Genomic DNA, 17460 nt, shown 5'->3' on the forward strand with positions numbered 1-17460 from the left:
AGCGGGTGCCATTTTCTCCACATGGAGGAATTCAGTGACACACCTTTGCTTCATCCACACTTCCACGTGAGACACCATTTTGTCAGACTGCCCCTCTGCTGCCATCTGTCACATAGCAACCAAGTGTAATGGGATACTGGTGGGAAGATTCAACCTCTAATGTCATACTACCAAGATTTGCCTCTGACACTATGGGCGAACTCTGTAAAACAGGAAGCATTAACTTTTGGAATAAGATTTTGATGCATTTGTGATTAGTTCGCTCACATCTGCTTTCTACATATTTATATATAATTCTCAGTACATGATACTTTTTGACAGATACATTCCGGTAAATTAATTCAAACTAAAATCAAAACTATTCTGAACCAAAATAGCTCTGAAATAAGCAGCTTGGTGAGATAACTCATAATGATTCCCTAATGTTTTGATATCACCAGGCCATATAAGCAGCCTCACAGTGTTGATTTGTTTTTTAAGATGTACAGGGCTTTTGAAACTCTGATCTTCTAAAAGCACCCTCAAGCCACAGAATTTTGAGAGTATTTCCTCACATTACACCAGTATTCCTACAAAGGGTTTCTTACAGACTCTGGGGAAGTTCAAAATTCTTGCCATTATGTACTTACCAGAAAAGAGTTATTTAAATACAAATGACCTTTCACTACAGCTAGCGTCATGATGCAAAATACAAAGCCAGATGAAGATTTTGAGCATCTCAAACTTTCAATGGAGTCTTGGTTCAGCCAGTACAAATATCAAAACTATTTGCAAAATTTAGATTGAGGCTTGAATGTCAAGGTATGCATCAAGTTCAGGGGTTTGTGGGCACAGTTATCTGCTTCAGAACTATCCTCAATTTCCATTAGCAGTCTGTCTCCAGCAGTGAATCATCTTATGACATACACACTTTACAGAGCATTAATTTTCATCAGAAAAAGAAGGTCTGCAACAAGAATTATGCTAAAAAAACCTCCAGGACAACAGATGAACAACCAGGTCAAGCTCATGCTGTGAAGAAACAAACATGCAGACAGCAGGATGAACTATAAAGAAAGAACTGGCAGAGTCACAATTATATGAATTTCAGAAGAACAACAAATGTACACACTACAGGCAATGAATATTTCAGCTTGTAGTTAAATCCCTTATGCCTTAGTGGAAAAAAGTACTGTACTTACCATCTATGAAAGCCTGGACAGCCTTGTCTACATTGTTATCAAACTGTTGCAGCACCAGAACTATTTCATTATTGCTTTTGTTTGGAACAACTGATCGGATTGCATTAATCTGGAAAGAAAAGAAGGAAGGTAGTAATACACAGGTTTATCATATTTTTTAAGAAAACACAGTATTGTGCAAGTGTCCATTTATATAAATGCTTACAATATACAATAATATACCCATATAAAGCAGTGTCAATCTCTTCACCTGCCTCCTGCAACAAATGGAAGCAATTTCTTTAAGAGACCAAAGTAGAGAAATAAAATCTGAAATCAGTACAGTTGCTTCAAATCAGCTGAGCGTCTCTTTTCTGACTATCCAGCACACATTTACTATTAAAAACCTGCTGCACTGCAGAAACTGAACTAGTAGCTTTCTTTGCCCTCTCTCTGAGGACTACACCTTTGTGTATTTTAATTATCAAATCACATTGTCATCACGCTAATTTCTGTTTGAGAAACACTGTGGTCTTTTCACAATACTATGAACACACTGAATTGTGAAAATATAAACACACGAAGATATGTCTGTTGTGTGTAATAGAGCAAGGCTGGATTACATACTGAGAGTATTCACATCAGCTTGACTTAGCTGTCCAGGTAAATAGTGAAAAAGGAGCAATCTAAACTTTATGGCATCTTTACCAGTGGAAGCACCAGAAGGCAATTCAGATTTATGCTAAGATTTATTGCTAAAATGTTACTTTGCTGCTTTACATCAACATCTATCCTCAATCACTCTATTTTCTGTATACTAATATAAGCCATGATTTATTTCAAATTCTGTAATTGACAATGACTGAAGGCTCTGACTCATGATTCCTGCTGGATTTAGCTTCAGCACAGCAGATGGTAGGTACTTGCGACGGATCAAGATTTCTAGATAAGTTAATCTAGAAGGTCACTTTCTAACTTCAGCAGACAAATTTAGTGACTCTGCTTTGGTAGAATTGACTTCACTCCTGTCCACCATCCTATCAATTACCTGTCTGCAGGTTCACACTTGTCCACAACATCTTTCAAGTAACAAGTTTAGCCTTGAACAACTCAGGCCAACACTATTATTTATATAGTCTCAAAATTAGCAACTAGAGTGTGGTACAGGAGTCAAGTTGCTTCTCTCATTTTCCAAGGACCCTTCCCAAAGGCCCATCTAATCACGTGTCCACTGTTCTTAGCCCACGGCTCAGCAAGGTCTGCCCACAAGCCAGGGTCCCAGCCCAACAGCTAGCTGCACTGGAGATTCTAGCAAACAAAAATATCATCATGTTGGAAGTTGAGACAGTCTAGGTGATCAAATGAGCTTCTGGCATTTCCAGGAACTATCTAGAAAAATCGGTCTGGTCAAGCTTCTCTCTTCAGTTAGTACGCATATGAGAGTGGGAGGGAGAAAACAAAACAAAAAACAACAAACAAGCAAGCAACTGTGAGCACAGCTCTTTATGCACTGCGGGCATTCTAGGTGAAAACCATCTGAAATTAATAGAATGCAATGAGAAAACCCAAGAAAAATGAGCTTTATTCATTCCCTGATTGTGGGCACTAGCATGCTATTATTTATTGATAAAGCTGCAACAAGCATGAGCTGAGTTGGCTCCATACCAATAGAAGTTGGTGGATACACGAGAATTACAGCAGGCCACAAGCTGCTGTCCACTTTATGCTCAAGTTGGTAGTTGCCAAACATTCCCATCACGTGGACTACACATTCTCACAAAAACCCAAAAACCTCCCCTCTCCTTTCACAGTCTTATGGTTCATCTCTCTACCCACTCAGAACTGCTTAAGCTGCCTGTGGCAATTACTTACAGAAAAATAGCGAAAGGAAATATTTAGTGTACTCCAGCCATTCCCATAAGCATGGGAATTCCACATGGCTGCTAGGTCCTTCTTGGCCATGAGAGGTCTGGAAGCCTTAAGAAGCATCTGGAAACTACAAAGTGAGGCCAAGACCACAGGACGGATCAGGCAACTTGCCACACCCTGCAGTTTGGAATTTTTTGATTAATAGAAAATCAAAAATTAAAAGCTGATTTGTTCTTGATTCCCCTAGTATTACAACCAAGCACGGAAAATGTGTGAACATGTTCTAGTTATGGAGATAATTCTCAAAAAGTCAAATGAGTCTGTTAAGGAAGAACATTCACTAATACAGAGTGAAGATGTTATGCCTACGACCAACTCCGCGGACACAATTCTGTTTTAGTTGGACATCATAAAAATTCCATTTAGGGGAACATTTAAGTACAGCAGAGCTCTATGGCTTTACTGCCAAAAAAGCAATTGCCTTTGTTGAAGAACTTTGTTGAAGTTTTCCTGTTGGAAAAGATATACATTTATTTTTCTCTCTAGAAAATAAGAACTTTCATAAGACGACTCTTTAGCAAATGAGTATCAGATTGTATAGTAAAGCATTCTGGACTTTGGAAAACCCAAACCAGAAGGTGATTAACACATAGTTAATCAGCTTCCCTTGAGTATGTATGGATATTCACTTGATTATTAATGATTCTGCTTTCCAGATTTCTGCATTGACTTACCTGGTAAGAGAGATGAAAACTAGAATTTCTAATCTGTAGGATATGCTATTAAGAAAATGATACATCTACTGTTCTGTTCTGAAACAACAAAAGCAGATACAAAACCAAATTCCAACAGCAGAGAAATCACAGAAGGTTTTGCTCTGAAATATTTTGTCTCAAAATTTTTTTAATAAAATGAAATAAACTAGGCATGTTTTCTTTTCAAAGTCAGCCAGATGTGTGTGTCAGACATTATGTCTCCAACATATGCACTGAATACTTCATCCAGAATAAACTGGAATTGTGGAACACTTGCAACGAAAAGAGTCGGTGGTTTCTGAATATCCAAAAAATAACGGATAAATGGCTGCAAGTAGCAAATTCTAACAGAATTCTAACCTAACAGCCTACTTGACAGGAGGACAAGGACAAGCTGAGGAAGACAAGGTCAAATGACAGCCTTAACTTTATGGTCCCTAATATTTTATGTTTAGTTCTCTTACTCCATCTTCAAAATCTGTGTAGATTTCTACGTTCAAACTTGAGGTCTGTTTCTACATGCAAAATGTATCCTATACATTTCTGGAAAGGAACGTGGAGATATACAAGAAAACACTGAAGGGAGAGATCGACAGCCTTTCTGAAAGCGTAAGTCTAGCATAAATGCACTTACACAGCTGAAGGTCATAAAAGCCCCATTGCAATCTGCAATGAAAGGCAGCTAAGCTGCAGGAATACTTGACAAATACAAGCTGACAAGAAGGAGATGCAGAGTGGGGCTGAATGTGAGCTGGAGCCATGCAATGCAGTATGCCAGGTTCTGCTGATACACCTGTCCTTTTGGCAATACAGCTACACTACTGCTTACAAGTCTCCAACTGCCTGAGAAAAGTCTGTCACTCTTCAATCCACATAGCTGTGTGTAGTTCATTTTTATTAATGGTTTGATAGGTTAATATACCAGGCTGGGTATACATCCAAATTATATCTCCCTAAACTTACAGTAAACTTACCAAGAACATCTATCTTTTCAACACATAAACAGCACAGACAGAAACTGAAATAACCAAATACATTATGACTTCTCATCAAAAAACAAATTCCTTTTAAAAAACATATACCAACCTCATGAAAAAGAAGAACCAAAGAACCTCATCCTATTGGTATTAATACCGTATCAATACTTAACAGTCTGCAAGAACAAACTCTGAACATTAAATTTATTTCCCTGTATATGTGGGAGAACAGAGAGCTTTTTCATACTCACTGAAACCTGATCTTAGAAAAAATAACGTTAACAGACTACAGGAAAGTCAACTGTTCTAACAATTATGAATCATCATGTCTTTATCTAGTGTGGATTTTCAGAAAATCTGTGTCACCATTTTGGGTGCTAGACAAGCTTCCTGGGACATATATCCTGAATCACAAATAATTGCATGGTTAACATCAGCATTAGCTGAGATGCTGTCTCTGACAATAGTCACACTCCTGAGCTTTTTCCTTCAGTGGCCTGACCAGATAATTCATTTCCTTCTTGGTTTAATGCTCAGAAGGCTCATTCAACATTCTAGTTTAGAAAAGCTACTCTGAAGCTACCACAGGTCTAAAATACAAAGCCCTTATCCTGAAAACTGCCACGTATGCTCAAACGTGTGGAAAGCAGAACTTCATTCCTTTTGGTCAGACATATTTGACTGTTTTTCTGAGGATTACTGCTCAACCATGTGAAATTTGACTGGGCATTCATTTGCTTAAAAAAAAAAATTCATTGACATTTTAACTGCTCATGCTATTATCTTACCTGAAGTCCTTGTGAGCACTGATCTCATGAGAGGGCCCTGACAAAGCAAGTCTGAAAAGAGATACAGCCTGCTTCAAAGTTGTGAGAAGTTGTGACAACAGCTACTCTGCACCCAGAGCCAAACTGATGTTACTGCGTACTCATCCAAATCCTTTAGGTTTTCTGTCAAGTTTCAGATGGTTCCCAGGCAACTGTAACAACACGGAATCAAGCATTGCCTGCTGGCTGCTCTACTCCATCTGCTCCCCTTTGGCATCATCTCAAAGAGGATGTTTTCGGTGAATAAGTAATATATCCGGGGTTCAGAGAATTTGTTTAAATATTTGTGACATAGTGACAAACTAAACTTCTTTGCTGAAAGCTCATGGCTGTTCCGAAACCCTTGAACACATCTGCTGCAATCCCTTTGAAGTGATCCACTATTATGGTCACATACTCATTTAAAATACTTCTACTCACGCTTGGTTACAAACACTAACACACATCTACCTTCACTGGGTATGAACTATTAAGCTCAGCAGATTTTCTCTATGTAGGAGTTAAATTCATTTTTGTTGCCGAACAGGGTCGACAGGGGCCCCTCGGCCCCTGGGAAACCATGGCAACAAATGGCCTGAAGATAAGGGAGAAGAACAGGATAAACCAAATAAGGAAGAAACAAGACATTCCACATGTCCATTGGTCAGGTAGTAGCCCTAAGGCATGGGGAAAGTTTTAAGAAGGGTGTGCTCCTTGCAATTAACGCCATTTTACCACCCACCACATTGGTGTGCACCGAGGTAAATGGACAGACCGATGAGTCCCTAACGATTGCGAACACCTGTATGAAGCCCTTTGCAGGCGGAAGGCTTCAATTTTTCAAGTACAGTTATCAAAGAATACACAAATGTTTTCTGATCCTGCTTATTCTTACTGTGTCAGTAGTAGATCTTTATGAGTACATAAATGGCGCATATAGTCACTGCAACTGGAGACAGGTAGCAGTGTAAGCTCTGTCTAGATTACAGTTCTGGCTGGGACTGACCCAAACCCTGCATGAAGACAAGAGAAGGAGAGCTGTCTACAGCACTCTGTTGGTTTCTGTAATTTATGAAGCATTAGCAGACACCCTGACAACATTAAACAGGAAAATGTATTTTCAGAACACCTCATGGCAGAAATAGTTTAGGTTTGAAAAACTACAGAAAAAATTTCTCATAAACACAGTTTGAATTTTCTGAATTAACAGAATATTATTTATTAGGACCCATTCTTCTAGAAGCTTCACTAACTAGATTAGTTCACTGTGACACACTGAGCACATGTTTTTAACTTGCCCTTTGAGCAAAATAACAGCTTCGATCCGGTCTGCACCTCTCTATTTGCTATATGCCCCATTTATCACGTCAGATCACCTACCCCTGATAAGCACAAAACAAATTCTACTTGCTGCAGTAATCTAGCGTGGGCAAACATCCTGGATTTACAATGTCCTGCATCCTCCTCTGCTCTAATTTTTAAACTAATGAAATGGAAATCGGTTTTGAGAAGACACATATTTAAAAGAAAAAGTATATATAAAGAGGGTCTGGCTCAGTAAGACCTGTTCCACTTGAATAATGGCAGCATTATTTAGAAACCTAATTCTATAATATTCTCAGCCCAAGTTAAATAGCTCATCAAATGACAGAAGTGCATTTTAACCAACTCTGCTGCTCTTTGGACTAAGTCCTTTCACATCAACACGTGTGTATGAAACAGCTGTGAAGGTCAGCCTTAAAGAGACCTAGTGAACTCAGATTGGAAACTGTCTGCTTCTTGTAATGCGAGTTTTAAGATACTATGTTCTTTCCACAACAAATCCTATTATTTCCTTGTATGCAGCCCATCACTTATGAAGGTTACAGTTATGGTACTGAAATCCACCAAAGTATATCTGAATAAGATATTCTTCTTGCAGCTAATAGAACAAATCTGTTTGTCTGTTCCTACAGCTCTGATGTTTGAAGTGAAAATAAAATGAAACAGCAAACTTCTCCGTGAAACTGCAGCAAAACTTTACTTCTAATAGAATCCCAAGAAGAATATTTTCATTTTGACTATTTTGCTTACACCAGTTGACACCAGATCTTGTTCAAACATGACCAGACACAGTAAAAAAAGATGGCCCCAACAGCAAGTTCAGAAGTTTGAACAACTCCCAATATTTTGTTGAATCAAAACTAAAAGCCACATGAGAGACCTGAACGGTTGTTCTGGGGAATGCCTTGTATTCACTCTCCTCGTGTTGGACGAAAACATTTCACCTGCTGCAGGAAATGAGCTGCTCATATTCTTCACCGTAATTGCTTCTTATCTGAAAGCCCCCACCATTCCGATTTTAGGCACCTTTTCTGGTGGTGTACTTGGTGAATGTTTGAATAATTCCATTAATTTTATGGAATCATTTTGAATTTAAGCCAATGAGTTTGGCCAATTTCATCCTTCAATCCACAGAAAGTTTCAAGTTGTACATACATGATCGGAACGATTTATAATTCAGTATTTAAAGACCCTGAGAGCAGAAAGAAGTCCTGAGATACACAGTATTTTTTTGGTACAAAGGAAGATAACCAGGAGCAAGAGAGATAATGGTATAGTCAGGGAAGGGTCATGACAAAAGGAATTATTCTGAGAGAGATCTTGATGGTAAACTCCTTGCACTAACTACATTGACACTGTAACCCTAGCTGCTGCTGCTGAAGTGCAGGGCTTGTATTATTTCAGAAAATCTGTGGACTATGTGTATGGAAATATGGTAATCAGAACTGCCCTGGCTCCACACATGAGCATCACAGCTGCAGAAGTCTCTGCCAACTGTGCAAACACTCATTAGGCTGACATCACAGGCGAATATTTATGTTACTCTCTTGGGGAAAAAGTGGGGAAAGAGATAAAATACAACGCTTAATCTATTGACTTTATGAACTATTCCAACTGAAAAGTTATGAGTCAATTACACAAGTGTCAGTACGATACTAACTTCTTTTAAGACTCAAATTAGGGTAGGGTTTTATAAAATCTGCAGATGTGAGTATTGTAACTTCAGTCAATATTACTCGAAACGTCTACCTCATCCATATGTCTCCTTTAAAGCAGTGGCAGAAGTTATACTTCCCTAATAACTAGAGGCTGATCATGGAAAGTACATGGGGAAATGCCACCATTTAAACAAGAAAAACAAACATTAATCAATCAACCAAACATTATGCCAAAATTTTGTGGACTCTCTACATTGTCAACTTACGTTATCTGCAATGATCAACTTAGAGAAGGTTCTATTTTCACAAAAAAGGAAAAATATTTGTGTGCAGACGCACAGTTCCTCAGATTTCAGTCAAGCCCTAGCAGGAACAAAATCTTATGTATACTAGCATTTGCAAGCACTGAGGTAGGAAAGAGGAAGGCTTGGGAAGGAATTGTATTCTATTCTATTCTTTTAAATGATAACTGATTGTATTTGTACTGATAGTGATGGAGCTCAGAGAAATGATTTATAAATTTCATTTCTGTTTCCCAAAAATATTCACCAAAAGGATGAATAACAATAAACACCAAACTCACTGCCATTATGCTTCGCAGAATGTCTGCTTTGCCCTGCACATGTAAGTTATTTAAGTGAGAAAGGGATCTGATTTACACTCTCTTGCCAGGATACCACGAACATGTCTGCCCAGAAGTGCATGAGGTCTGTACATTTTGGCACTTCATAGGCAAATACAATTAAAGCCAACTCAGAAAGGTGCATCAGTTCACCCCTGTGCTCGAATTTCTATGGCGCAGCTCTGCAATAACATCAATGTGGCTATAGAAGCCTCTAATTGAAAGACCCTGCACACTGCAAATCAAATTGGATTTGTGAAATGGACGTTTTATGTCCTGCCATGCCAATCTCACTTCAGAATGAGTCAGGACTGTCCAGTTGCAATGGCAGACTGACTGTGCTAGCTCTTTGGACAGGTATATGTAGATTACGAAGTTCATGCTGTTCAATTGCTAAGCCTCTAATCAGTAGCTTATTAGACTGTATTTTTCAGAATAAAACCCAGTGATTTTGCAGTAAGATTTAACTGCTGGTAACTTAGATTTTAAGTTTGGCATAGGGATTTAGGGACATTAAATGCTAGTGGAAAAAAGCAACTAAAAGAGAAACTATTATAAATAAATAGGTATTGATTCCATTATCTACCTGCTTTAAGATGTGTGTGCTCATAAATGTTTAGTCTTAAGATACAATCAAGAAATATCAGACTTTGCACAGCAAATATTACATGGTGCATAAAAATCCTGCTGCAGTTCTGCATTCTAAAACTAGCAAAAGACAAACAGGCAATTTATAAGATCCCACATTTGTATAACTGACTAAATTAAGGAAAGGAATTAAGCTAGATAGTAAATAAGCATAACTTGATAATTGATTTACGGAGTGGCAGTTTAAGTTTTACAGTAATTTATTCTGGCACTAGAGAATGAGTGCAAAAATCCGTCATGCTACTCAATACTTAAATCCTGTCTATTATTAAAGACTAAGGAATATTCTCTTCACCAAAATACACGTTGACATGCAAATCCTCAGCCACAATAATTCACTTAGCAGCTCACAACAAATACGAATAGAAAAGGACTCAAAAGCCCGCAGGTGGCAGTGCAGCAGGTCAGGGACTGCTTCCTGTCAAGGAACATAAAAGCAAAAAGGTTCTACAACCTTTTGAAAGCAAAGTGAATAATTAGGAAAAGATGGACACAGCAACAGGGACTCATTCCCACCTGAACTACTTATAAATCATCATTTGCTATTCTGTTTCCTTGGCAACTTCTTTCCTGTGGCAGGTAACAACAGTGTGTAACTTCTCTTCTGGGAAACATAATTAATCTGAAGCTTGAGGAAACCTTGTTTCAGGATCAATAACTGTCACAGTTCTCGAGGTCTTTATTAACTAAATGCAGTGTCTAAGCCATTAAGTCATGATCAATTCTGAGAAATATGTTCCCCGATTGAGGAATTCCTTGTTTTATTCTGAACTCAGAGTGAAATAGTAAATTAATTAAAATCCGATTACTGACCTCTAGAGCTCAGGGCTATGTCTTTGAGAGGCTGTGGTGTGTTACATGTTATCTTAATTCTCTATCACTTACTGAGACTACTCTAGTCCAGAAAGCCACATTTACAATATTTTGCAGGTCTTCCTCATTACTTTCCCTACTACTGGTCTACTGAATTGAGAAACTACAGTTTTGAATTGCAAAACCGAAGTTCGGGAAGTCTTTTATCTGCTGAACAATATTTTCTCACAGCTGGGGAAAGGGTTAATACAAGAAACTATGTTTTTTTTTTTTCTTGTCTTTTCCATTGACAGGCCTACAGAGAACATTTCACATGCCTGACACGCAGCAGGATGCATGCAGGTCTTATGATACAGTGGAAGATGACTACATTTCTCAGTTTCATATTGCCTTCAATTTTCTGTATTCCCTTCAAGTAGGGTATTTTGTAAAACACACTTGATCCTTTCTTCTTGTGGAATTCCATGATGTGAATACACCCAATCAATTTTATATTGATATCTGAATAAATTTGGGCTTACTAACAGAATTAAGCTCTGGCCCTTCACATACATCACATTGTCTTAGAATCTGTCACTGAGAGCCAGATCATGCTTAATAAAGCAATTCAAGGAATCTATTAGCTTTTTTCTGAGCTTCCTAAATGTAAAGGTCCACATCTTTTCAAACACGAGACAAAACAAAATCTGATTTTATAAATATCCCAAAACCTTAGCTCCTTTTAAAATACAACATTGTGTTGTACTCCTACACTCTCCTTACTTCCTTCTTCTCCTGTTCTTAACAAATTCCCTTGTTTCCCATCTGCATTGGTGAGGAATATCACTGAGGCAGATTATCTCTATACAAGCTGCCCGCTGGGAGTTAAAAAAAAGATTCCTTGACCTATCTGTAAACTAAATAGCACAGGAGAAAAACTATTCTAGAAACCCAAGGTGCTTTTTAGATGATTATGCTGCTTATCTATGGTGGCTACAGCAACAGTGAGGTTCATGGGAGAATACATGCCCTGCACTGCAGCACTTCACATACAAGTGGCCTGCAAAACTGCAGTCCTAACTGCTTTAGGACTAACTCCTTAATGCTTCTGAAAGGCCAAGCAAGGCTCTAGCAGTAGCCATGTTACGGAGAGGATACACCCATACACAAAGAATGCAGTTAGAAGCAGAGTTATTCAGGTAGGAATTCTCCTCTTTTCAGGCTCTGTAATTTCAGGAATTGCCTCTGAGTATTACAAGTACAACATTATTGGTTGGAAAACATTATTTCATAAGGCTGTGTTTCTTCAATTTTGTACCACAGCAACCAGCACAAAGTGCCACTCTCCACAGTATCAGCATGTAAAAGGACCACAAGAGAATAAAAAATACATACCTGACAAAACATTGTCTCCTTACAGAAAAGCAAAATGTGTTTCTCATTAGCCAAAATTAATATTCTAATCCTAGCAATACCTGTCTGTGTACTTAACTTCACGCACAGAGTTAATTTTAAATTAAGCATGTGAACAGACCTTGAAGGAGCAGAGATGAAATGTGTATGCAACACCATTTTGGTTTGCGCTGTACTGACACTTGTGCCTACCTTCTCCTTGATATTTACTGGAGAACTGATTTCTGCCATCTCTCTTCTTAAGAGAATGCTGTCTGTGAAAAGAAGAAAAAAGCAAATAAGATGATGTTTAATCCCAACCTGACAGAGGTACACACATGTAAATTGTATTTAAGCATTGGAGAAACTTGAGAAAACTTACATTTCCTGCTCAATCTTGTAAAAACAATCAAAAAACAACAAACAAAAAATAACACAGAACAACAAACCCCAAACCCCAAAGTTCAAATCTCACATTTTCTCCAGATTAGTTCTACACATTCTAAAAATGCTTCACAAGTATGAATCAGGATGGGAGGTGTATCATACTTCTCCCATCCATGTTTATTGGAACCCATTCGTTACTACTTGATACCTTTGAGGTTCAAGGAAGAGGAATACCTCAGATGACTTCAACATCTGTTCTCCCATTCACCAGAAATACTACTTTTGCCAGAAAACTTCTCTGAAGATCCCATCTTAAAAAAGCTGAAAGTGCCATAAGGCAGAAAAGTACTGCATAGTTGATTTTTTTTTTTTTCAAAACTAAATTAAAGGATTTAACCACGTGCTTCCTTATTAAAGCTAAAAAGGTCTGAATGGTTAAATCCCCAAGTCTGTTCTGAAAATTTAGGCACATAATGGAATTTGCATGTGATTAAGAAACCCTGTGATATCCTATTTCCAGTTACTCAGCCACATAACTGAGAGATATTACACCACATGATGAAGAATTAACAGAGAAAGGAGTCCACTTGCCTAACCCCGTTTCCATCAAAACCAATTACCTTAGATTTCAATAAGAAACAAAACTTGAATCTTCACATTTTTAAATGAAGTCACACATGAAGAATCACAGAGAAGATTACGCCAAATGATACAAAGGAGGCTGAGTTGCTAAGCTCAATTCCTTTGCACACTGATAAGAAAATACTGTCATACATAAATGACAGAGAATGAAATCTTAATTCTTTCCAACTTTTTAAGCTGAAACACTTCCTCCTTTTTACCATTTAAGTCCTCTGCTGCTATGTAGACTGATAAGACTTCCCACAGTTAATCTAGATCTCTTAAAGCACTTTAAAAAAAAACCTGCAAAAAACCTCCTTTAACTCCAGCTTTGGGACACAGCACTCTGGGGGTGTTCAAACTCCAAATGTTTCTATTACAGAACTTTATAACATGACATAAGTATTTTCACTTATTTTTCTATGCACGTGTTTTCTAATTAAAATTACGAGGCTCAACGAATCACATTTTCAAACCACAGCAAGACTTCATGGTAAGCAGGAAAGGGAAAGAATTTTTGAGTTTCAGTCTGATGGAGAGTAGACATCACAAAAAGGGTGCCAGAAGAAAACAAAGGAACAAAAAAGAAGCCTTTATTAAAGGGTTATTGAAAAAACCCTGAAATTAAGGTTCCTTCTGTCCTCTGTGTCATGAACACATTTTACCTGTCTATATAAAGCACATACCTTTCATCTGACTTTGTTCAGTGGCTCAATGAGCTTACAAAAAAACGGCCCAGGTCTCACTACATATCTGGTAAGATTTCTTCCTGGCAACTGGGTCACTAATGCCTTAACACACACTGAATAAAGCATTTCAGATTAGAAGACCCCCCCACACTTCACTGTTGCTTTGTTGTTTTTGTTTTTAAAATCAAGAATCAAAGAGCTCGAATTAGTTTCTTTGTCAAGCCCATCCAATGACAGCAGAATCACAAAATGTTAGGAGAAAGCAGGCAGGAAGACTACATAGAACGTGACCTTGGGATAACTCCATTTCCAATATTTAACATGTTAACTTAATGCAGTCTACTGTAGCTATAATTTTTTGGGCTGGAGCACCTCTCCTACGAGGAAAAGTTGAGGGAACTGGGCTTGTTTAGCTTGGAGAAGAGCAGCTCTGGGGAAACCTCACTGTGGCCTTCCAGTACTTGAAGAGAGCATATAAACAGGAGGGAGGAACGACTGCTCATGAGGGTAGACAGTGATAGGACAAGGGAGAATGGCTTTAAACTGCGACAGGGGAGGTTTAGGTTAGATATTAGGAAACTTTTCACATAGATGGTGGAGACGCACTGGAACAGGTTGCTCAAGGAGGTTGTGGATGCCCCATCCCTGGAGGCACTCAAGGCCAGGCTGGATTTGGCTTTGGGCAGCCTGGTCGGGTGGCTGGTGACCCTGCCCTGGCAGGGGGGTGAAACTAGATGGTCATTATAGTCCTTTTCAGCCAAGGCCATTCTATGATTTTCCTGCTTCTCCTTTACTTCTGCTGTCAGCTGTTTCTTAAGCCAAGTGGGCAAGGCAAAGAGCATGAGAAATAGGCCACCAAATTTCAGACTGAGAAACCTAGCTCTAAAAATCACTCTAACTCTTCATTATCCCTCATAGCTTTTCAGAAAACCATGCTTTCTGTTTATCAACATCAAGCTCTGTTTTGCACTGGTATTATTCGCTGATAATATGTTCATGAATAGTTATTTTACTTGCTCACCCTCATACCTATTATCTATCAGCTCCAGCAATACTACAGACAAATGAATGGAAGCCTGTTCTCTTGTGTGCACTCAAACCAACACATACATTATGATAACAATAATTAAAAAAAACACAGTATCAAGAGAAACAACAGATAAAAAAATAGGAAAACGTAGGGAATGTATCACAGAAAAACCAAAACAAGGTTAATATCTAACAAATCCCTCTGATCCTAAGAACTATATTATATAAAACAAACACGTAATGGGAAAATATCCATTACCTTAAATCTTCATGTTCTACTTTTCCAGCATACTGGACCAATTTTGAACCAAAACTGTACGTTGTAAAACTGCATCATGTATGAAGCAAATTAATTAGTGATCTTACTTAGTGAAAAACCCAAACCTGTCAGTTCATGTTAGTTTGAAGGCAGAGCTAAATTATGCATCCAATTTAAATTAAATGTGCTGATTAAACCATGCAAGAGCAACACTTAGCCAAATTTAATCTTTGTAGCAATGCTCTGACCCACTTTAAAACAAGTCACACAACACCTTGCCAGAGTTGACTTGCCTCTCCTTTGCTGTGTGCTCCAGGTGTTACTAGTTGTAGCTTTCCCCTGACAAATGTGATGTTGGTTCAGCTGGCTTACAATTGCAAGCTACATCAGAACTGGGCAAGCCACGCAAAACATACCCTCAAAAAAGAGGTATGTTTCTTTCCCTCTTCTTGCCCCCACTCATCCTCCACAAGATCATGAACCAAGAAGGCATCAGCTTTTTGCAAATGGAGTCATTCCTCTACAGTTCAAACTTTTCATTAATACGCATATTATGACCGTCAAGATGAAGATGCTAAAATTGAGCTGGAGCTACTTTCCATTCACCCTCTACAAGGGCAGATATTGAAATAACCTGCATCAAACACTTGCTCCTTTATATAACTCACAGTCCAGCACTACAAGTTACATAAAATTCAAACTAATGCATTGAAATCTCAGTATAGCATTGATTTTTAAAAGTATTTTCTACCACTGCATTTAATAGTTAATTGGTTTTCTCATTGCAGCAAATCAGTTTATTGAATTGACTTCTCCCCCCAATTTTTTTAATCCCATATTGAAAAATTGCTGCATTACTAAATCCTATGAGGAAAGATTATAGCGCATGAATAATTTCATGCACAAAAATGGTCCCAATTAATTTTTAAAGCTTTTGCTGGAGGCTTGGATCTAAATTTGAACAGCTCCATTCTGATCTGTAATACTTTAGAGGAGGTTCTTTGTGCCTGAGCTATGCAACATCAGAATATGGCCCACAATTGCATTCTAAAGCTAGTGCAGTGCTGTGCATGTCAACAGGTGCACAAAAACATGGCTGCAGAAGTCTTTGCAGAAGATTTTCTGTTGTGCCTTAATTTGTCAGTTAGCACAAGCATTGAACATATTAAGTATAAAACATACTGTATAAAGGGTTCTCAAATGCTTTGTCTTGTGCTGTATCTCTTGCATGTAGCTGTGTTCTTGAAAAGTTAAAGTACATCACAACAAGGCTTTTGTGAGGAAGGAATGACAGAAAAGAAACACTACAGAATCCTGTATTTAAACAGGTTGTTAATTTCTCACTGCAATTTCCAGATGTTTTCCCAGAATAGGAGAGAACTCTCAGTTACTTGTTACATCCTGAACTCAAATACTGATGGAAGTACATTATTTTATATCTATTACATGCTTGCAGAGGAGATGGCGCACCTTGCCTTGTAAACTGAAGCATTTCAATACAAGAAGAGAAAAATACAGTAGTGGCATTTTAAGGGAGTGCTGCAGAGAAGACTAGATTAAGTCTGCCAGAGCTTATTTCTCTGCTCTACCAAATTAAGCAATTCATATTGCTCCTCACAGGTTTAAGCTAGGTTAAACTGAACTGCAGCTAGCTGAAGTGCTGGCACATGCTCTGTCCTCCTGACATTACTGCAAGCAACAACCCCAGGGCAAGCAGTCAGGTATGGCCTTTAACCACTGCAGCACAACATGCTTGAGCTCACCTGTCACAGCCTGCTGGGTACATGGCTGCCTGCCCAGCCTTTATAGCCATTCCTTTTCTGCCCTCAAGCAGCTCCGAAGTCCCACTGTTGCTGTATTCAGCCTCCAAAGAACACCTGCCATCTTTCAGCCAGTACTGCCTCCTGGGAATTGTCACTCACAAAGCCAGGAAGGCCTTGGGGCAAAGCTGCCAGACTCCTTTCATGAAACATCCTGCATAGGTGGGGTTGCCTGCAATTCAGGCATCAGAGAATTGGGAAACAAGAGTCTGTGCCCTGTCCTGCTGCACAATTCCACAATTATCACCTGCTGCATTTAAACTTCAGATTTACAAACAGCATCAGAAAAAGCAAAAATATGCTTTTCTCTCCTTCAACAAAGCCAAACAAAAGGAATAAGACTACAAATACATAGAAGGGAAAATGAGCTTATGAAAGTGTCAGTGTTGCCAGATAGATAAAATCTGTAAAAACACCCCGGCAGTGAGCTCTACAGAACAGAGGAGCGTAACAGCTGTTCACTGCTTCCAACACTGAAGACGTAACTTATCTTCCGCAATAAGGAAGAGAAATCTCCCCATAAAATATCACAGAATAAGCTAGTTTGAGGTTTTCCCATGTCTACATTTACAGAAAAGCAGTCTCCTACACCACCAAAATGATATATGTCCTCATCTGCCCGCCACAAGTGTTACCTATATTAGTGCTACCCC

General features: G+C 38.5%; 1 protein-coding gene across 5 annotated transcripts in view; it reads right to left on the reverse strand.

Moving 5' to 3' along the window:
• SPATS2L (spermatogenesis associated serine rich 2 like) overlaps positions 1–17460 on the reverse strand; it is a 112654-nt gene that overhangs the window by 25376 nt on the left and 69818 nt on the right. For all 5 annotated transcript variants that reach the window (XM_042874502.1, XM_042874505.1, XM_042874506.1 and 2 more), the window contains 2 exons: positions 12216–12277; positions 1182–1290 (listed from right to left, as the gene is read on the reverse strand). In XM_042874502.1, coding sequence (XP_042730436.1) covers positions 1182–1290; positions 12216–12277 — 171 coding nt within the window. The remainder of the gene's footprint in view (positions 1–1181; positions 1291–12215; positions 12278–17460) is intronic.

This window comes from Lagopus leucura, unplaced genomic scaffold (assembly GCF_019238085.1).
Source record: "Lagopus leucura isolate 7727_CA_CO unplaced genomic scaffold, USGS_WTPT01 Super-Scaffold_100012, whole genome shotgun sequence".
In the NCBI taxonomy this organism is placed as follows: domain Eukaryota; kingdom Metazoa; phylum Chordata; class Aves; order Galliformes; family Phasianidae; genus Lagopus; species Lagopus leucura.